This window comes from Triturus cristatus, chromosome 7 (genome assembly GCF_964204655.1).
Source record: "Triturus cristatus chromosome 7, aTriCri1.1, whole genome shotgun sequence".
In the NCBI taxonomy this organism is placed as follows: domain Eukaryota; kingdom Metazoa; phylum Chordata; class Amphibia; order Caudata; family Salamandridae; genus Triturus; species Triturus cristatus.
In genome coordinates this window covers 1,560,183,823-1,560,206,577 of record NC_140590.1, presented here as the reverse complement: position 1 = coordinate 1,560,206,577, position 22,755 = coordinate 1,560,183,823, and the positions used below count along the sequence as shown (strand labels likewise).

Sequence of the window (22,755 nt, the reverse complement as noted above, 5' to 3'; positions counted from 1 at the left end):
TAAGTGAAGCCATTTCCAAGGATCTGGACAGCTTGAAGCACGTCAGGCCCAAGTCTGCCTTGTCACTGAAAACGGGAGCACCGTCTAAGGGCATGTTTATAGGTTTCTCTTGGACATCATCAAAAAACCCAGTGTAGGAGATCCATCCGTGGTGGCGGATGGCAATGGAACAGCTCAGGGACTACAGCACTGAATCAGTGTGTCCAAGCCAGAGATTAGGATTTGTTTTGTCGCATCTTGCTCATTGCGTTTAGCTTTCACAAAAGATCACAAAAATGATCAGAAAGATTCAGTGTGCCATATTTCGCAATTTCCCACAAAGTATGGGAGTAGAAAACTAGGAGGCATATTGCATTTGTTAAACGAAGGGTAAGGATTCCAAAAGAAAAGACCCCCTTCTCCATGGCATCAATCTTTTTTTTTTACTTGCTGCTGGCAAGGGAAGTGTGAAAAGTGTCATAGTTCTCCTTGAAAAAAGGGAATGCCTGAACCACATGTCTCTATGGGAAGGAATGAGCATTAGAAATGTTGGGCCCCAGGCACTGAGTGGTAGCGGCGGACAACCTATTGGTTCACCAGTGAGACCAAAGGTTCATTAATGTCTCTTTTAAGGGGAGCAACGGTTTGACTGTTGAAAGGGCAGGTTGCAAAAATCTCTGTGATCAAGTTAGCCTTGTTATGTCACACAGGCAATGGCAGCTGAAGAGCCTTGTAGAGGTCTGCTGTGAATGAGGCAAGTTCTTCAGTGGGAGACTCAAATTATATTTCTAGTCCAATCCTGGAGATGTGTCTAGAAAACTTGCATTTTGTAGAGTCAAGTAGTTGCTAAGATCTGTCCCAAAGTGGGTGGAGGAGGAGCAGATGGCCCACATCAATACTATCCTTGTGGCCATGATAAACTATATTTGGCATTTCAATGAGGACCAGATGTATAACAAAGAGCTCCCCAAACCTGTCAACATACTCCCAAGAAAGCCAAGGCCTGTAAAGAGCTTCCTCTGGTAAGTGCTGTGCCCTGTAACCTGACCAAGAGAGACTCAATCTTTGGAAAATTTGTGAAAGTGTGCAACAGATCTGAAGATGACACTGATGGTGCCAGGGACAACACTGATGCTGATGGTGGGGCAACCACAAAGACCGTTGGTTGAGGTATCAGTTTGCCTGGCACCAGAAAAGTCAGGTGGCTCTATGGGGCTCTGAGGTGAAAAAGAGGGATCTGAGTGGAGTATCTGTGGAAGAAGTGAAGTATTACCTGGTGGTAGGCCACCATCAGAATGTTATCAGTGCCAGGAGCTAGAAAAGCCAGAAGAGGATGATCAGCTTTGTTTAGGGAGACGGTACTCAACCTAGTGCAGAATGTCCACTATGTCTAGGTCCGCAGTCGACGCTGAAGCCAGAGTCGAGAAATTAGGCCAATGACTGAGATCTGCCCGTGGAGCGGGAACAACATTTATAAGGCAAAAGGACATTGATGTCCACTTATGCAGCACTCAGTGACCATCTGTTTTCACTGTAAGTGGGCAGGTAGGACTTCATCTTTGAACCATGATAATAAAGTAAGACATGAGAGTAAACAGGGTCATGAAATATCTCGGTCACCGTACAACAGCAATTCTCAAACTGGGGCCTGCCAGGCCTCATCAGGGGGTCTGCAACAGTTTAGAAAATTAAATAATATTAGCATAATAATGAAGTATATATACAGCTTAAAAAGCACAATGTAAAATTGAAAATATGAACCAGCTCTGTAAATAATGAAGGAGTTTGAAAGTGGCAGTTGTTATCCTTCGCTTGATTCGTGGAAACAACGCAACACACATCAAACAGATTCCAGCAGGGACAATTGGTGGACGCAGTTAAAGCACTGGATTTCCCCGAAAATGAGACCATGGACTAAAAGTAAAAAGATAAAGTGATGTGCTAGAGTCTAGTTTATCACTTCATACAAGCAAGTATGGGTAAAAGTGACCTCAACAAACATTACACATTGAATGGCTTTTGTTTAACGACATACCATGTTTCATATTTTTAACATGACTCCCAGCTTGCAATGGGGCTATCCAAAGAGCATGATAAAGCAGTAAAGAGGCAAAGCTGTAGAACTAAGCATGTAATACATCTTAGCTTCTGAAGCAACAGGCACATTACATTACCCATACCCAGTGCAGGTTGATCACCCTTGATCAACAATCTTGAAACCCAAAGCTCTTGAAGTACCCACCTTATCACACATATGTGGTTTTTCAGTACTGTGGGTCTTCAGGTGCTGCGTCAGTCTCTTTTGCATTGGGTAAACCCGATTGCAGATGGGACATGGGAAGGAGTTCACCTTTGGCGGCTAGAGAAGGATTAAAAGTAATACAGTGACAATATAAATCTAAAATGTAATGTCAACTCCGCCATCAAAGATCAACAATGATTGTACTAAAATACTCAAGTACATTTTCACCTCTGCCATCTATCTCAAGGTAATAATACTCAGCAGCTCAAACTCCAAAATTCCCTGTCACTCCATACTGCACAAAGCTAACGAAATTAGACAGTACGATTTCTGTAATCTGTTCAAAATGAAGGAGACACTAACAGTGGTGAGAGGCAGTTCCAAATTGCGGGTAAGAGGCCCTTGAATCTATGGCACACGCACTGTTAACTCTGCAGCGAATGCAGCACAATTTCCATCAGAAAGATGGGTTTAAACAGGGTCTGCCACCAGAACATGAAACAAGAAGTGAGCCACAGCTGTATAAATCCTATGAATCTAATAATGAGAACTCCAATTACGGAGCCAACGTTCGCTGTTAAAAAACTTCTACAGTAAGAGCTAGGTGTGCATAATGACTGGCCTTAAGATTTCGGATTGTACAGCAGCCTACCTACTCTATGTTTAAGACTGCAATGTAAATACGATACAGAAAATAATGCACTGTTTTAAATATACTGTTTGAAATTTATAACCAGTGGAAAAAACAGAAATAGATAGTTCAAATGCAATTGTTATCACAATTGTGGAAAGGGTTTCAAGGGGACTATACACAATCTTGAATAATATATTTAAGAAAAAGACATGTGACCATGGATAGTTCTTGTAAAAAAAAAAAAAATGCAAATACTACAAAACACTCTTCTAATTTAGGAACATCACCAAACCTAAATCCAAATAGGGAAGTGCAATTTCCAAACTTTCATAACAATCTTAAAATATTGCTTCTTCTGTTTTCCCTTCATACAAACCTCTTACTTGCACTCGAGAAGCGTGAATCCCAAAATCTACCAGAGCCCTCATAATATCCTTAGAAGCTTTTTACTTCTGAGAAGCATCAACAGGAAGTGGTCAGCAAACAAATCAGCATTATTTTCCCTTCGAGTCTTTGTTATGTGTTGTAGTTTACAAGAAACGTACTGCCCTCATCTCACTACTCTTTAAAAATGTGATTGATACAGCCGCTTCACTACTTTAAGGCTCCTCATAGGAAGTGAAACACTATTTACACATACATTATATGCACCCTGAACCTTGTATTGTCAGATGATAAATTCAGCATTGCAGTAACAATAACGTTTTCACTCTTCTCTGTGGCAGAAAGGTTGTCTGTCCCTCGTGCATTTTCGTTCTGGGTAGTATACGGTCCCAAAAGTAACACTGGAAGCTTATGGTCCCGCACCAAGATGGTTGCTTTTTCTATTTAAATCTCCGTGGTGCTCTAGTTTGTCCTCAAGGACTTTATTTAGTTCTCAGCTTCCTGCATCTGAAGCTAAAAACTGTCAAGCTTATCTACATCTCTGCCAATTAAGGTTAAATTGTGTCAGGATTCTGGCTTGGGGGCCTTCAATCAGTTCCTTTCAATGGCTAGTGAGAAGAAGCTGCAGGTTTTGTTCCAACACTGAAGTATGTCTAACTCAGATGTAAACTGCAGACTAGCTAGCCATTTACCTTATGTGCAGTCAGAAGTATGGATGCACCCTGACCCCAAACTAATCTCTCCGTCTTCAGCAAGAGCTGCTGCCCATGTTCTTTAGCTGCTCATGTTCTTTAGGATATATGTGTCTCACTAAGCTCAAAACTCACTACAGCGTTTGCCACAACCCCACTACCTCCCCCCCAGTAACTACTATTTTATCTAGACTTAAGATGTGCCGTTTCTCAAATTAGGTCTGGCGCAAGGGCATTTTCAGGGAGCTTCAGTATTAAAGTATTTCTGTGCGCACTCACACAATACTCCCTGGTTGGTGCAGGTGCAAAAAAGAGACACACAGAAACCTGCTTGACATGACTGCCTCAGGCTTGCAATGAAAATGCTGGATAGGACACAGAATCTAAATTTGCCACAAAAAAAGTGAATTTACTGTTACAAACTGACACCAGTTTAGAGTTTGGGGCATATCTATTGATTTCAGTTCCCCCCTTCCATTCCGCCAGTGTTCAAAGGTGGCAGTGCCAGAAATAGTGGTGAACTAACTACTCAATTTAGAGGGGAAGATCTCCGACCATGGCAGGCACAGTGACCTTGGCCTGCCATGAAAGCAGTGATGGACTTTCACAGAAGATGAAGTAAGTTGCCTTTAGCATCATGGAAAAATGCGCCCATCTACAAACATGTTAGGAGAGCACAAATGTGTGGACACACGTCAGTTGATGAAATTCCATCAGCCAAGATGGACGCTCACAGATTCTCAGACATAGACTCCCTTACGTAGGCCTAAAATATGCCTACTTCAGCGGAGAAATAACTCTGCCTTGGCATTCAGTTCTGAATATGGTGAATTTCCTTCTGACTTACAGGAGACCAATGTTCACCGTACCTACAAGTGGAAAATCTGCTAACCCCCCCAAAAAAATCGAGACTCTCCGACGTTAAATAATGTTTTCTAAAAACAACAATATTTTTAACTTATTTTATTTATGGCCTTCAGACTGCACTTCTGCTGTGTCCAAATATGTAAATTAACGAATGCTGTTATCCAATGTAATGATGCTCATTAACCGAGTTCAGAAAAATAATGCCCGAGTCAGCCTTTCTGGAATTCAAACTCGTGATCTGCCACTACGTACATGTTTCAGTGATGAGTGTTTCATTCACTAAAGCACGCCTCCAGGTTTCCCGATATTTATCTGTAGAGTCTTCAATGTTTTTATATGTTCTAAACAGGCACAGCAATTCCATAAATGCATGAGTAGAAAGGGAGGCATTTTCTTTGTGAAGATCTTCCTCTTTCTTCCTCCGTCTGGCATTTTAACAAGTTTGTTAACCAATCTAGTTATGCCCTTAAATCCATAAACTTAGTACTTTAAGTCAGGCATTCTAGCAACACATCACCAAATAGTTCCAAAAAACAATTAGCATACAGTCACTCTTCTATATCTGCACTGCATCACTTAACCACAATTTCACAAACCACAATACGTCTTAGCATTAGGACAACAACATCTTTATATCAAATGGCATCTCTTCATTCATATCAGGACAAAATTAATTTGCTTTAACAACCTCTGCATTGTCTCTCTGGTGATGATGAAACTCTGAAACGTCACACAAAATCCTACTAAAACTTCAACCTTTTGTGGCAAAATTGTTCGAATTTGCAACTAAGTAAATCCAGAAGCACAATAAACTACATTGAATGCTCAACCATCTGCAATGTTTATCTTTATTTCATTTGGTCACTGACAGTTGAAAATTCAGTTCTCTTATATCATCTTGATCACATATGGCTTTAGTAGGTTTAAATACAGCTGCCTGCCTGCTCTTTTGTCAACAACATAATTTTTGGCGACAAGCAACTGCTACCAGTAGGGTCCTTCATATTCTTGGTGTCAAAACATTTTCATCTCAAGCGTGATCAGCAACTTCACCTTTCAAATAATTTGCAATGATCCATGACCTATGAAAATGAGGCATAGCCTTCTCATTAGAATCCGCATCTTTGAAATTGCCTTTCACCCAAGATCATGGCAAATACCAATATATTTCAGAAAAGTATAAAACCTGGATCTTAAAGCAGTCACCCCCTTTGTAAGGAAATGCATCTTTTTGCATGATCACCCCCAAAGTTTTGGACTGATGCAGCGGGTTTTTCGACTTTGAGTTTGCACTGAGGACTGCTAATCAGACTTCACTGCCTGTGCTCTGACCCTGGAAAGTTTAATTGGCTTATACCCAATTGGCAGAACTTAATGTATTTGTAAGTCCCTATATATGACACCCCGGGTCCACAAGGCCTGTAAGTTAAAGTGTCCCTCAGGGGCTGCAGCACTTATCTTGCCACTGACTGTGACAAAAAAAAAACACGTCTTGCAGATTGCCACTGCAGACTGGTAGATCAGTTATAAATACTCAACTTTGCTATTTAAACTGATGACTAAGTCCAGACCTACCTTTTTAAAATACATGTCACTCAAAAGGTAGACCTATCAAGTCCTAAGGTAGGGTGCAGCATATTAAACAGTAGGACATGTATTTTCAAATGTCCTAATTGTAAAAACCCTAAATGGTCATTTTTACTGTGGAAACTCTAGTAGCGCCTTTGGCAAGTACAGGGCTACATGCTGACAACTCAGCTGTGTTAGCTCTTAAATGGGACTAATAAAGTATGTAATTCAAGGTACAAAAATAATGGTTACATTAAACCAGACTTGATGCTCAAGTCGAAATAAATGTAATTTCTGAGTAAAAGGCAAGTTTAGAAAGCTACCACTCCGTTGCCCACGTTTTCCAGTATTTTCCAGCATTTGCAAATACTAGCTATAAAGCGGCCTTCAGGCCTCTAGGGGAGAAGTGTGAACGACTCCCAGGAAAGTAAACATTAGACGCCTGCTGTTGGGAGAGGTGTCACCTCTCCCTGGCAGGAAGCCACACAGAGTGTGAGCCCAAAAAACGCACTCCATGCTGAAGGGTAAATGGTAGACACACATGACAGGGGCTAATGTTTGGCTCTGGTAGACTGGTTGGCGTCGGGGATAGAGAGGAAAACAGTTGCCAAAAAGGTTTTCCCTTGGGCGTATACCCCTTAGGTTGCCACACCTTAAGGGTGGGCTACCATGCGCCACACACTGAGAGAGTTTGGAAATGGTCAGAATATTCTAGGATAGCTAGGTGTCACACATTGCAGGAAATCGTCATCAGACAGACAAAGACCTAGCAGCCCATTGACTAGTAACGACTGCATTCCCGAGGGCACTTTCTAGGCATAAGTATGGCAACCCATGGCACCCAGACCTCAGATCACATCTGAACAGGAGAGCTGACTGAAGAAGGAGTGCCCTGCTGTTCCCTGGACCTGAAAGAGGGAGGCTGCACCAAAGACTGGACTGCACCTGCTTCTCCTGGGCTAGCGAAGAGAGGATTGTGCCTGTGATGCCCTGCTTGGAGAAAGGACTATCCCCTGAGCCCCACAGAACAGGTGAACTCCAAGAGTAGGTTGGCTGACTTCCTGTTACAGCTCCAGGGCCACAAAAGCTGAAGAAGCCAGCCTTGGCTAGTCAGTAGCCACAATTGCTTGATCATCATTAACTGTCGACATGCAGCCCGGGAGAACGCTCAAAAGTTGCACTGAGTCTGCTGGACCTAGGAGAGTTTGTGGACTGCAGGTGGGTTCACCAAAGAGGACACTAGCCTCCACCAAAGGGAACCGCTGGTTTCCTTTTGACCGGAGACCAGTAGTCCACTGACAACTGGACATTTGCTGAACCCCGCCATGACTTCAAGTGAAGCTGGCCTTGTGGCCAAAGTCACTCCACAAAGAACATGGAGTGAGGAATAACCAGAGGAAGTCCCCTGTCAACCGCACAGCACCCTCAGCATTTCTAGTATCCTGAACCCCTTGCATCAGGACCATCATCATCATTCTTTTTTTATTCAAATAAAAAACAATATCCATTAAAGATGCATAAAATCAATTATAACATTCAATACAACATAACAATATTAAATATATTATACAAAAAAAAGAAAAAACAAGCATACCATAAAATATGCAAACATGCGTAGGGACTGGAGGGCCCGCGGGCTATCTCCGCATCGTGAGTTGGAATGTTCGGGGTGTGCTGGACAAAATTAAACGGGGGGCAGTGCTGCGCCAGGCCAAGAGGGTGGGGGCGGACATTCTCCTCCTGCAGGAGACGCATTTGATGGGTTCCAAGGCCCTGTGTTTGCAGCGTTATGGTTTCCACCAGGTCTTCCATGCAGGATTCACGCAGGGTTCCAGGGGGGTGGCGGTATTAATACATCGGCGAGTCCCTTATGTACATGTGAAACAGTGGTTAGATCCGCAGGGACGATACATACTTCTTCAGGGTAAGATTGGGGAAGAACCTATTGTACTTGGCTGCGTCTACGCTCCCCCCCCCCACTTCAATGGTCCTTGGTGGAACGGTTGCTCTCTCTGTGGGCAGAGATGCCTGATGTGGCTGCGGTGGTGGGGGGCGACTGGAATGATGTCATGGATTTGGGGAAGGACAGGGATAGGGCTGGGGCTGGTGTGGGGGGTGCTCAATCCACCAAATTATCTTCCATGGTACGGTGCCTTGATTGGGTGGACACGTGGCGACATGTTCACGGCGATCAGAGGGAATATACATACCTCTCTGCGGTCCAGAACTCCTTTTCGCGTCTAGATTATGTCTTTGTACCCCGGGTAATGGCAACAAGGGTGACCTCTGCGGAGATCCTCCCTAGAGGGTTGTCGGATCACTCTCCGGTTTCTGTGGGGTTGCAGTTGGGCAGGGGGCGGCAGCCGTTTCGTTGGCGGTTGGCGGTGTGGAACTTGCAAAACCCGGAATATGAGCGCTGCATGAGGGAGGCTATTGCGGACTATCTTGTCGCTAATGCGGGGTCGGCTCCTAGTGCGGTCATTCTTTGGGAGGCCTTGAAGCCCACCCTCCATGGGGTCGACATTGCCTGGTGTGCGGCGGCCCGTAGAAAGCGCCGGGAGGCATTGGTCCGGGCGGAGGTGGAGGGACTTGAGCGTCGGAGTCGGGGGATGGGGGCTGGCCCGGTGGTGCGACAGCTGCTGCTAGCGCGGCAGTCTTACGCCTCCCTATTGATGGATGAGGCCCGCCAGGTGTGGCTAGCGACGCGTACTCGAATATATCAGTGGGGCGATAAGTCAAGCAAGATGCTGCATCGGCTCTGCCAGGGCGCATATGCTTCACAGGTCCTGCCGGGGTTGCTAGACGAGGAGGGGGTGTCGATAATGGACCCATTGACAATCGCGGAGAGCTTCGCCACCTACTACGCAGCCCTATATGCCCCAAGGAATGCCTCGATGAGGCAACGGTGGTCAGGTTCCTTCAGGACCTCCCGCCCAGGGCGGTATCGGACGAGGCGCGTCGGCAGCTGGATCTCCCACTCTCAGAGGAGGAATTGGGTAAAGCGCTGGGGGAACCTAACTCCGGGAAAGCGCCGGTTCCTAATGGGTTCCCCAGAGAGTTTCTTCGTCGCTATAATCTACAATTGGCATCGTACTATCGAGCTGCGGTGGAAGAGGCCAGGGAGACCGGTCGACTCCCACGGGACTGGCGTCATGCAGAGGTAGTGGTGTTCCAAAAGCCTGGTCGGCCTCCGGAGCGTCACGAGTCTTATCGCCCCATCTCGCTTCTGAACGTTGAGGCCAAGGTCCTGGCCAAGGCCCTGGCTAATCGCCTCCTGCCCTATATCTCGACCGTGGTTCATCCGGACCAGGCGGGATTCATGCCTCACAGGGCTACGCGGCATAACATACGGAGGGCGCATGTGGCTTTGGCGACGGTTCGGGGGACGGGGGTGCCGGCGGCGCTGTTGCTAGCAGACATGGATAGGGCGTTTGATTCCTTAAGCTGGACCTACTTGTTTGCCCTACTTCATCGGCTCAATCTTGGCCCTCGTTTCTTGTCCTATGTGACGCTCCTATACACTGATCTGACGGCGTCGGTCCGCGTGGCGGGGGCGCTCTCCCCCAGCTTCCCTATTGGTCGTGGCACTAGACAGGGGTGCCCCCTGTCGCCCTATTTATTCGCCGTCGCCATGGAGCCTTTGGCGGCGTGGGTACGTATAGATGCGCAGATGCAGGGATTTGAATGGGCCCCTGGATTATCTGACAGGATAGCCCTATATGCCGATGACGTCTTATTCTTCCTGACGGCGTTGGACAGGTCGGGGCCACGTATACTGGAGATAATGCGGATCTTTGGGGAAACGTCCGGGCTGTACATAAACCCCCGTAAGTCTACCTTGTGAGTTCTGGGTGACCGGGGGGGTGGGGGGGGGGGTTTCGGGCTTGGGGGGGGGGGTTTGGAGGGGGGGGGGGGGGGAGTGGGCGTCCGCGCTGCAAATAGCGGAAAGTGGATTTAAGTATCTGGGTGTCTTTCTATCAGAGGCACCGGAGATGTCGTGGGCACGGAATGTGGCGCCGGTCTGGGCGCGCGTTCGAGAGGATATTACGACTTGGTCCCTCATGCCGCTGACAATCTACGGTAGATCGGCGATCTTTAAGATGGTGGCACTTCCTAGGCTATTGTACCAACTTCAGAACCACCCATATACGATCGTGCCCAGCTGGTTCCGTACGGTGAAGTCGGTGCTCGGCCAGTTTCTGTGGGGACAGGGGGCAGTGCGTGTGGCGTTGCGTAAGTGCTTTCTATCCACTTATTGTGGTGGGCTGGCGACCTCCGACATGCTCTCGTATTATCAGGCATCACACCTACTGGTCCTTAATGAGTGGTGGTATGGCGACCGAGGGGACCCGGCATACGCTCTTGAGCGACACTTGATGGGGCGGCATTCTCTCCATACGATCCTTTATTCGCCAGCGCTGCGGGGCTCGCTGCCGCCGGTTTCCAGAGTAGTCTTTCAGATCTGGCGGCAGTCCTTAAAGAGAATAGGGTGGTGGAACACGTTAACGGGGGAAACGCCGCTATGGCATAATGGGCGGCTACCGGAGTTGGCGGCGCTACAGGGGTTCGGCGGCTGGGACGACATTGGTATCTCAACGTTGGGTGACGTGACGAGGAATGGATCCCTTAAATCGTTTCGGGACTTGCAGGAGGAATTTGATATGCCCCGGACGCAGTTCTTTCGATTCCTCCAGCTTCGCCATGCACTTGCTCCTAGCCTGGAGGGCCTGACAGACATTCCCGAATTTAGTCCGGTGGAGGCGAAAGTCTTCATGGGCGATCTCGCAACCAAAAAGATCTCACGGATATATCAGTCTTTGGTCATCCATAGTGCGCCCTCCCTGGATAGGTTACGGACGGCGTGGGAAGACGATGTAGGCTCGTTGGAGGAAGAGGACTGGAGGGAGGCCCTAGCCGCCCCGCGGGGCGCGGCCATTGCGATGCGCCTCCGTCTGGTCCAGTTCAAATATCTACACCAGGTATATTTCACTCGGGTGCGCCTGTATAGAGCGGGCTTGATCGCCTCACCGGTGTGCCTCAGGTGTGGTGGGGCGGAGGGTTCCTTCCTGCATACGGTTTGGCACTGTTCGTCGTCGGATCGATTCTATAGGGTTTTTTTTTCGTGTATGTCTGAGGTCCTGGGGTGGCAGCTCCAGCGTACGCCGCAGCTGGCGTTGCTTCACGTCATGGATGGCATTGGGGGTAATATCTATAAACGGCACCTCATGTTGCTTGGTCTTACCTTGGCGAAGCGAGACATTGCCAGGCAGTGGAAGGATGAGCGGGCCCCCTCGGTGGCCGCCTGGAAACATGGTCTGGACTTCTGTATGGGCCTGGAACAACCTATTTTTGTGGCTCGGGGCTGCCCACGCAAGCATTACAAGATTTGGAAGCGGTGGGCGGATTATCGGGGCCTGTGGCTGGAGCCCCCTGCTGTGACTGACGATATCCCAGTGGGAGTAGGGTAGGACTAGAGCGATGGGGGCTGTTCTTTGGGGAGTCGGGTGCCATAGGGGTGCGGGGGCGGCCTGGGTGAGTCGGGTCTCTACCAGGGTGGATAGGCCGTGGTCCTTACTCTCTTTCTGTGGTTACCGGGCACGGGTGGGTGAGCGATTTTCAGTGAGCGAAGCGCAACTTGGGGGGGTGGTGGGAGGGGGGGTGGAGATCCGAGACTATACTATAGATCAAAGAATGTAATTGCTTGGTTTGTTTTCGGTGTTCTGTTTTTCTTTCCCAAAAAACACAAAATGAAAATTGTCCTTTGCGTTGTATCTCCATGTAACTCTGTGCGGTCGTGGCTTCTGGGGTTACAGAGCCCTGCCTCTTATGTGCAAATGACAAATAAAATCTGTTAATAAAATAGAATAAAACAAATATCTAAAGAGCAACTTAAGCTGATGCACAGCCATGGGGCCGGGTGACAAATTAATCTTTGCCGCCTAAATTACAAACAATTATCATTAAAGGATAGAAAACTCTGATGTTCCAGCAGTGCGAGGGGCATGAGGGACTGAGTGATCCTTGGCCAAATTAAGGCCATTCCTCCCGAAGCTTAACTGTGCTACTTAAAAAAATACCCTATATTCACACAGGTATGAACATCCTTGAGCATTAAAACATACAACATAGCAGGCCTCACTTGTTAAAAATTTCAATTCTTTAAAATCGGTTTTAAAATCTTTTCCTTGGAAGAGTGAAAAATGGGCAAAATAAGAAAAATTTACAGCGGTCATCAGAACCACTCAACTGAAGTCTATGGTGGTTCGCCAATTGAGCCTGGAACTAGACTGGAGACTGCTTTGTTGACAAGTACAATTCCTCACTGCCCCCCTTGACTTGCTCCCTACCAGAGTTGGTCGCCTAGAGCGGGCTGCAATGACCCAACACAACTTTACAAAAGTTTTACAAAGTTTCAAAAGTTTGCGCTAACCGCGGTAGCTGCGATTTGCTTATTAATCTATTTCTCCGGAACCATTGGTTGGATTTGGTTCATTTTGGTGTCTAAATATTCAATAAAATAAGACCTATTTTTATAAATTAGGGTTAGATTTCTTTTGTGTTGTGTGACTTTTTTTGATTGGTTTGCAGTACTTCCATTGTTCAAGTCTGACTGCTCGAAGCCACAGGTACCTAGGGTTTATCTAAGATTTTACAAATGAGCCTGATGGACCGAAAATAGTATTGTGAGTGTATTACACAGTGATGTCCCACAACCATACACCACTTTCCTCACACCCTTCACCCACAAATTGCCTCCAGGATCATTAAATCTGCACTGCACACAGACAACAATTGAATAACTGCTGCACAATACAATACAATATTACTGTTTTCATCCCAGTTTGTGGCAGGCACATATGAAACTGATAGACTGCGTTATATTTCAAGCCCATGAGGTCAAAGCCATTTTGCAATATTAAATACACGTTTAGACTGCATAATACATATTAAATAGAGTTTAGAGACTTACAAAAACACTTGCAACACAACCTCTACTATGCACAAGACTTGTTCACTAGGGGGCTCGCGGGGGGCGGGGCCGGTGATGAGGAACATGGCGGCAGGCTGAACGCCGGTCGTAGCGGCTCCGGGAGACTGTCTGATGGTTGGAAAATGCCGATGAACGAAGCGGGACAACAAGCGGCTGGAGTAGGCACTCTGAAGCGGTATATCTATGAACTACGCGGCCTAGGTACGGCAGAGGTGGCGGCACTAGGACCTGCTCTTTGGCACGTATGATTGGGAAAGAAGGGCCGGAGAAGGAAAACCCGGATGTATGCCGGAGGAACTGGTGGTTTAGCTCACATCTAGCACTCGTCCTACTGCAGCTCTGTGGGCCAGTCTGTGAGAGAGTCTCTCGTCTCCCTTGGGGTAATGCGGCACCAGTGCAAGTTCAGGCGGTAAGCTGCCGTGGTGGAGGGATAGCGCCGAAGCGCGAGTTTATGGAGCAGGATATAGGTGTTCCTACCCCGGCTAACCCCACAGATGGTCAATACCGCGAGTTACATCAAGAACGTGTTACGAGGCAGAGGCAGAGGCCAATTGTGGGGCCAATTGAGAGACCCCCCTCCCAGATAGCTCACGTTCTATTTCGACCCCTACACCAGCTATTGCACCGGCAGTAAAAGTATTAAGCCGGAAACAAGGGCAACAACTGGTTACATCACTTTTTCCACTAGGGAGACAAAGGAATAGATACCAACTTCTGTCACAGGAGCTGAAAGCTGGTGGAGAGTTAGATCCTGTTGAAAGAGAACGGCCCATGCCATTAAACCCCTGTAAGGGGAGAAAAAAAAGCAGGAAATATAAAAAAAGCTAAGGTGCCTAAAACCGTGCAATTGCCCCTCAAGAAAAATTCGCCCTCACTCAAAACTTATTTCAAAATAATGGAACAGGCTGCCGGTCACGACATACAGGCAGAGTCCAATCTTATTACACAAAGAATACAGAGTATGGAGACCTCCGCACTCCCCTTGGAGAATCAATTTGCCCCTCTGGCAGGTCTGTCTGATACCGGGAGTGGGATACTATCAGTACTGACTGAGGAGACCGAGGGGGTGGTTAAAGGTTCAGGTTCAGATCCCCAGGCTAGCCAGTCCCACGTACCCCTAACAAAGGTAGTCCCCTTACTGGTTGTTACTCAGGAAAAGCACTCAGTGCAAGGCGAAGGTCTGGGCCCGGCTCGGGATCAGGGTCAGGGGAGCCCAAGGGAATTAGAGAGTTTGGACGTGGACAGGCTGGGTTCCCTCTTTCAGTCCTTAAGGGGAGATCTGATGACTAAATTTGAGATCTCGGAGGGCAACCAAAGGGCGATTCATGACAGGTTCGACCTATTGGAATCTAAATTAGATGATGTTATCACCCGGACCAGTAAACTGGAACTGGAAGTGGTAGCCATAACTAAATCTGTCCAGGGGAACTCAAAAGATATTGAAACTCTGAAAATACAGAATAGATCTTTGGCTTCGGACGTGGAGAGGCTGGAAACCCAAGCTCGAAGAAACAACTTGAGAATTTTAAAAATACCAGAGGGAGCGGAGCTGGAGGACATTAAGGGGTTTGTCTGTAATCTGTTAAAAGACGGTGTTTTAAAAGACCGTCCAGATATTGACTTGGAGGCCGAAGGTCAACGGGTACATAGAGACCCCTTCAAGTAACACACAGACAGAAAGGCGCCAAGGAAAATTTTGGTGAATTTTCAGACTTTTAATATCAAAGAATTAATCTTGGGGAGAAGTCTCTCTAAATCGGACCTTCACTATCGGGCAATCCCATATCTCATTAGATCTGATATAGGAGGAAGAACAGCCCAGAGGCAGTGGGAGCTGGGTACCAGAATGCCAGAATTAAGATCATTTGGAGCCCAAGCACAAATGAAATTCCCAGCTCTTCTAAAGATCATGTGGAACAATAAAATGTACAACTGTACCCAGACCACGGATGTGGACGATCTTTTAATTTTGATGAGACAGAAGTGACAGGGTAGGGGGAAATTAAACCCGGTAAACAAGGAATTAGAGGGGGGTGAGGCATGGATTAAAGAAGGTATAAAATATTGGAGGTAATATAGGCCATACTGGGACACATAGGGGTACGTGGGACATGGAGCCTATGTAACTAATAGGAAAAGGGGGGGAAAGAAAGGAACAATAAAAGCAACAAAAATGTTTTTTTTTAAATAACTCTAAAATAAAAACTTAAACCCTAATTTGTCACTTAGCACTTTTACACTTATTCACTAAATTTTCTTATAGTTGGAGCAATAATAAAATATCCCACTGATGTATGTAGACTCAAAGGCAGCTCTCCCGGAGTCCTAAAGGCAGTTTTCATCGTCAGGTATGTCGGGGGGGGGTTCCTTAGGGGAGGGATATGGGTGGGGTGTTGGGTAGTGGGTGAAAAAGCAAAAAAAATAGTCCTCATATATAGGAAAAATCACAAGCCCAGGATGAGAGAAAACGCAGAGTATGGTCATGAGTAGGTCAATAAGTATTAAAACCATCTCCTGGAATGTGAATGGAATGGGTGAAAAGAGGAAACAATCTAGGGTCTGTGAATTTTTAAGAAACACCGATGCCCACCTTATGTTAATACAAGAGACTTTGAGTTGAATGTATGTAAGCCACTCTTTGAGAAACTGGGGTGGGTGCAGGAGATAGTGTGTTCCAGACAGAAGGGGGCGACTAGGGGGGTTGCGATAATTGTTAGGGCAAATAGGGGGGATAAGGCTGATAAAGACTGAAACAGATCAAACTGGTAGATGGATTGTGGCAGCCCTTTCCATTTATAGCATCCACTACATATGTGCAGTATATTACGGCCCAAATGACGACAATCCTGGTCCTCTATTGAAATTGATAGCAGGTCTACTAGTGACCCCAGGTCCCGTGATCTTGGAGGGGGATTTTAATCTTATTTTTGATTTTAACTTGGATAGGACCTCAAAGGCTAAATACCATGCCCCTACTAAATCACTTTCTGTCCTGGGATCTATGATGAAAGACTTTAATTTGTTGGATGTTTGGAGGGCTAAATTTGGTCCTACTAGGGGGTTCACATTTTATAGTAAGAAATATAAACATTACTCGAGAATAGATTACTTCCTGGTAGACCAACATTTGCTCACAGACATAACCTCTCTTTCCCATATCCCAGTAGGGATATCAGATCATGCGGTTGTTGAAATGGTTTTTTCATTAAGTTCTAGACTTCCGGTTACTAGATGGACACTAGAGAGGACACTGCTTTTAGAGGATCGAGTAAAGGTAGAAGTGAGGGAAAAAACAATCGAATTCCTAAATATCAACATTGGCTCCTTCACCATTTAGACTGTGTGGGAATCGTATAAGGCTTTTTTACGAGGCGTGTTGAGTTCTTTAATGGCTCACAATAGAAAGATTATTAAAAAAAAAAAAAAGCAAGATGATTTGAAAGCAATTATTGAAAAAGACTTTGAATTACAAGTGGCCATTGTCTCAGATAGAGAGAAGATTTCTGAATTGGAAAAGAAGCTTTTCGAACTACAACTATCTCTTAAAGTCAGTGACGAAAAGAACATTAGGAAAAAATGGGAAACCAGTAAGCTGAAGAATTTTGAGTATGGGGAGAAATGTGGGGGCCTTCTCGCTTGGAAAGCTAGAGAGGAAAGATCTAGGAACAATATTAAAGTTTTAACACAAAGGGAGACAGGTATATCAATTATGGAGGATGGGGACATTAGGGAGGAAGCGAGAGGGTTCATGCAAGGCCTATATACGGAAGATGAGAGTGTTGAGATAGAGGAAGCTCAGTCTTGGTTAAGTCAGAGAAATTTACCCCAAATCTCAGAAATAGACAGGAAGTATTTAGAGAGTGAGATCATGGAAGGGGAAGTAATAGCTCAACTTAAGAGAATAAAGCGGGGGAAAGCGGCGGGCCCAGATGGGTTACCAAGTGAAGTATATACTGATTATTCAGAGCAATTGTTACCTGTGCTTACTTTACTTTTTAACCATTTATTGATTCACGGCCACAGCATCCCCCCTACATGGGCTGAAGCTACCATTACTCTTATCGCAAAACCCAATAAGGACCCAAAAAAAAATGAGTCCTATAGGCCCATCTCTCTTTTGAATTCAGATCTGAAACTTTACTCTGGGATCCTGGCAACTAGGCTTGCCAAAATTATAAAATCTATAATCCACCCGGATCAAAGAGGGTTCATCCCGGGGAGGCAGCTGAATGAGCTGACCTTCCAGGCGATTGGAGCCATAGATTATGCTGAAGACAGAGGGCTGCCGTTAGCTTTAATTGCAATAGACGCGGCCAAGGCCTTTGTCCAGGTAAACTGGAAATATCTGTGGGCCACTATGGCTGGGTTTGGGTTTCCTCCAATTTTTATAGAGGGAATTAAATCTTTATATCAGGGTCCTAGAGCCAAAGTCTTGGTTAATAACGGCCTGTCCGATTGGTTGCAAATATCTCGCGGCACGAGACAGGGCTGCCCCCTATCCCCCCTTTTGTTTGACATTTATATTGAGCCTTTTGTTTGTTGTATTAGGGCTGATCATGTAATTCAACCTTTTAAAATAGCAGACCTAGAGCTTAAGGCTGCTCTGTATGCAGACGACCTTTTATATACCTCCAATCACGCGGACGCCATACCTAGGCTGTTTCATCTAGCTGAGGAATTTGGAAGGCTTTCGGGATATCAAATAAATAGGGAGAAGACCGAAATAATGGGTTGGAATAATACTACGCCTATACAAAATGTAAAATATAAAATGAGGTACTTGGGAATTAATTTAACCCATGAACTGAAAAATATATCGAAAATTAGTTGGCAGACAGTAGCAAAAGAAATTACAAAAACATTAACAAGATGGGGTAGTCTGCCATTAAATATCTACGGACGAGTTAACCTCATTAAAATGTCTATACTCCCCAAATTAACGTTTCTGTATAACTCCATCCCCCTATCATTTCCACAGAAAGAGATTAAGAGCCTTCAAGGTAAGATCGGCTCCTTTATCTGGGCATGTAAATCTCCCAGGATAGCCTGGAAAAAGCTAAGGAGGGGGTTAAAAATCGGGGGTCTAGCCTTACCAGACCTACTCATGTATTGTCATGCCTTTCATTTTAAAAAATTTAGATTATTGACCAATAAATTGGACTCAACTTCGCAGGGCCGCCTATTCCAGGCATTGCTCCACGATTTACCACAGGGACAGGAGTTTTTTTTATTCAAATTCGGCGACCAGAAATTTTATAAAAAAGTCCGCTTGAAGATCCTGCAGGCTGCCCTTAGGAACTGGGTATATGTCCGGAGAGCTCTGGGAATCCCATATTACCATACTAATGCCCCAGTTTGGGACTCCCAGGGCACTCCGGAGTGCCTTCAGGACCAGCTGTCCCAGCCTCTAAAAACAACTGGCGTGAGGAGATGGGGAGATCTCTGGGGCAATTCGGGCCTCATGGATTGGGATTCCTTAGTGTCACTGACAAATGGATCTTTAACGAGATTTAAGTTTTACCAACTCTCCGCCTGGTGGTCAAGACAGATGTTACAGCGAGAGAGGGACCTTGAGATCCTTGAGTCTGTCTGCAGGGGAGGAGGGTGGAAACGAGAGGTTTCATTTTGGTATAGGGCTTTAATGGGGGCAACAGAAATGTTAAACTGTGAGCTGGCGAGTCTTTGGGGTAATTTGATATCAGATAGTCCCGAAGCAATTAGTAAGATCTGGACAGATTCTTTCTCTTTGTCTTAGAGCCTAATAAAACCAGCCAATCTAAGGAGAAACCATCTGTACACGGTCTATCGGGTGTACTGGACCCCTGCTAAACTGTCCAGGTTCACACTTGAGAGTTATTGTTGCCCACGCTGTAAACTCCTGGCAGCCGATGATATACATATATTCTTAGAATGTCCAAAGCTTCTTGAATACTGGAAGGAGATCGTGGACTTCCTGGGGAAGGTTTTAACAACCACTATTACATGCTCTCCGAGGTTAGTTTTTTTTGGCTTACCACCTGGCTACAACGTTAATAGCTATTCCTCACAATTTATATTCTATGTGATGGTTATAGCAAGGAGAGAGATTTGTAAAGAATGGAAGTCAGCGCCCCCCCCCCCAGGTTTACTGATTGTTTACGAAACATTATAGAAGTTAGTAAGATGGACATGGCGTGCCAAGTAGAGAATACAGACAATGTGTGGTCGGAATTGGTGGCCTGGTTGTCGATATAATGGTCCGATGATTATGCCACAGGTTTGTGTCGGTCCTGTCCTCCCCACGTCCGAGGTATTCCATCATAGGACAGGGGAGTGGGACAAGGAAACAGCCTACCTCTGGGTGACCCCTGACTGCTACACATTGAGTCCAGGGTGGTATCAACTTGACAATGTGAAAGGCACACAGGGTTCCCATCTAGAGTATATACTGGTGGCATATATGAGGACAAAAAAAAAAAAAAGCAGCGGGTTGTCTCTCTAAGCTGTATAATGAGGGGGTTCACCTCCAGGTTCTAGTTCCTGACTACAGGCTGTCAGCGATGGCTCTCGCTACCGACTGTAGGCCGCGCCTAAACACTGCACCGAGCACGTGCTATTTCTAGATGCTGTTCGGGGTGGGTTCTGGCTGAAGAGTGCGTCACGAGTGGGTTTTAGGGACAGTGTTGCCAATGGGTTTTCTGAAGAGATCTCTAGACTGGGTTCTGTTTTAAGACTGCAGAGGGTTCTGTGCATTAGCTATTTCACTTGTGAATTGTATCGATACCCGGTGCCATCAGGGGTTCTCTAATTACACTGTGTCACGAGTGGGTTAAGTCAACAGAATCATATGATACTGTGCTTCTAGCTAGAGACTGGAACTGAAGGGGGTTCAACAGATCGTGTGATGCGTTGGTTCTACCTAGAGACTGGCATTGGAGTGGGTCCAACAGATCGTGTGATGCGTTTGTTCTATCTAGAGACTGGCTCTAGAGTGGGACCTGTCAACAGATCATGCTATACGTTTGTTCTAGCTAGAGATAGGTTCTTTAGTGGGTTGTATCAACAGATCATGTAATGCGTTGGCTCTAGCTAGAGACTGGTTCAAGGGTGGGTTCAACAGATCATGTGATGCGTTGGTTCTATCTACAGAGTGGTTCTAGAGTGGGTTCTGTCCACAGATCGTGTGATGAGTTGATTCTAGCAAGAGATGGTCCTAGAGCAGGTTCAACAGATAATGTGATGTGTTGGTTCTATCTAAAGACTGGTTCTAGAGTGAGTTCTGTCCATAGATCGTGTGATGCATTGGTTCTAGTTAGAGACTGGGCCTGGAGTGAGTTCTGTCAACAGATCGTGTGATGTGTTGGTTCTAGTTAGAGACTGACCCAAGAGTGGACTCTGTCAACAGATAGTGTGATGCGTTGGTTCTATCTAGAGAGTGGTTCTAGAGTGGGTTCTGTCAACAGATAGTGTGATGAATTGGTTCTATCTAGAGACTGGTTCTAGAGTGGGTCCTGTCCACAGATCGTGTGATGCTTTGGTTCTAACAAGAAACTGACCCGGAGTGGGTTCTATCAACAGATCGTGTGATGTGTTGGGTCTAGCCAGAAACTGGTTCTAGAGTGGATTCTGTCAACAGATAGTGTGATGCGTTGGTTCTATATAGAGAGTGGTTCTAGAGTGGGTTCTGTCCACAGATCGTGTGATGCGTTGGTTCTATCAAGAGATGGTCCTAGAGTGGGTTCAACAGATAATGTGATGCCTTGGTTCTATCTAGAGACTGGTTCTAGAGTGGGTTCTGTCCACAGATGGTGTGATGCATTGGTTCTAGTTAGAGACTGACCCGGAGTGGGTTCTATCAAAAGATCGTGTGATGTGTTGGTTCTAGCCAGAGACTGGTTCTAGAGTGGGTTCTGTCCACAGATCGTGTGATGCGTTGGTTCTAGCAAGAGATGGTCCTAGAGTGGGTTCAACAGATAATGTGATGCCTTGGTTCTATCTAGAGACTGGCCACGGAGTGGGTTCTGTCAACAGATCGTGTGATGAGCTGGTTCTAGTTAGAGACTGGTCCAAGAGTGGACTCTGTCAACAGATAGTGTGATGTGTTGGTTCTATCCAGAGACTGGTTCTAGAGTGGGTTCTGTCCACAGATCGTGTAAAGCGTTGGTTCTAGTTAGAGACTGGGTCTGGAGTGGGTTCTGTTAACAGATACTGTGATGCGTTCGTTCTAGCTAGAGACTTGTCCTAGAGTGGGTTCTGTCAACAGATAGTGTGATGCGTTAGTTCTATCTAGAGACTGGTTCTAGAGTGGGTTCTGTCCTCAGATCGTGTGATGCGTTGGTTATAGTTAGGAACTGGCCCTGGTGTGGGTTCTGTCAACAGATCGTGTGATGCGTTGATTCTAGTAAGAGACTGGTCCAAGGGTGGACTCTGTTAGCAGATTGTGTGATGCGTTGGTTCTATCTAGAGACTGGTTCTAGAGTGGGTTCTGTCAACAGATAGTGTGATGCATTGGTTCTATATAGAGAGTGGTTCTAGCGTGGGTTCTGTCAACAGATCATATGATGTGTTTGTTCTAGTTAGACACTAGCACCGGAGTGGGTTCTGTCAACAGATAGTGTGATGTGTTGGGTCTATCTAGAGACTGGTTCTAGAGTGGGTTCTATCCACAGGTCATGTAAAGCGTTGGTTCTAGTTAGAGACTGGGTCCGGAGTGGGTTCTGTCAACAGATAGTGTGATGCATTAGTTCTATCTAGAGAGTGGTTCTAGAGTGGGTTCTATCCACAGATCGTGTAAAGCGTTAGTTCTACTTAGAGACTGGGTCTGGAGTGGGTTCTGTCAACAGGTAGTGTGATGCGTTGGTTCTATCTAGAGACTGGTTCTAGAGTGGGTTCTGTCCACAGATCGTGTAAAGTGTTGGTTCTAGTTAGAGACTGGTCCTAGAGTGGGTTCTGTCAACAGATCATGTGATGCGTTGGTTCTAGTTAGAGACTGGCCCCGGAATGGGCTCCGTCAACAGATAGTGTGATGCGTTGGTTTTATCTAAAGAGCAACTTAAGTTGATGCACAGCCATGGGGCCGTGTGACAAATGAATCTTTGCCGCCTAAATTACAAACAATTATCATTAAAGGATAGAAAACTCTGATATTCCAGCAGTGCGAGGGGCATGAGGGACTGAGTGATCCGTGGCCAAATTAAGGCCATTCCTCCCGAAGCTTAACTGTGCTACTTAAAAAAATACCCTATATTCACACAGGTATGAACATCCTTGAACATTAAAACATACAACATAGCAGGCCTCACTTGTTTAAAATTTCAATTCTTTAAAATCGGTTCTAAAATCTTTTCCTTGGAAGAGTGAAAAATGGGCAAAATAGGAAAAATTTACAGCGGTCATCAGGACCACTCAACTGAAGTCT

At 45.9% G+C, this 22,755-nt stretch overlaps 1 protein-coding gene across 4 annotated transcripts in view; it reads right to left on the bottom strand.

Annotated features, from left to right (window-relative positions):
• ZNF335 (zinc finger protein 335) overlaps positions 1-22,755 on the bottom strand; it is a 357,780-nt gene that overhangs the window by 240,839 nt on the left and 94,186 nt on the right. For all 4 annotated transcript variants that reach the window (XM_085619363.1, XM_085619366.1, XM_085619364.1 and 1 more), the window contains one exon: positions 2,222-2,338. In XM_085619363.1, coding sequence (XP_085475489.1) covers positions 2,222-2,338 — 117 coding nt within the window. The remainder of the gene's footprint in view (positions 1-2,221; positions 2,339-22,755) is intronic.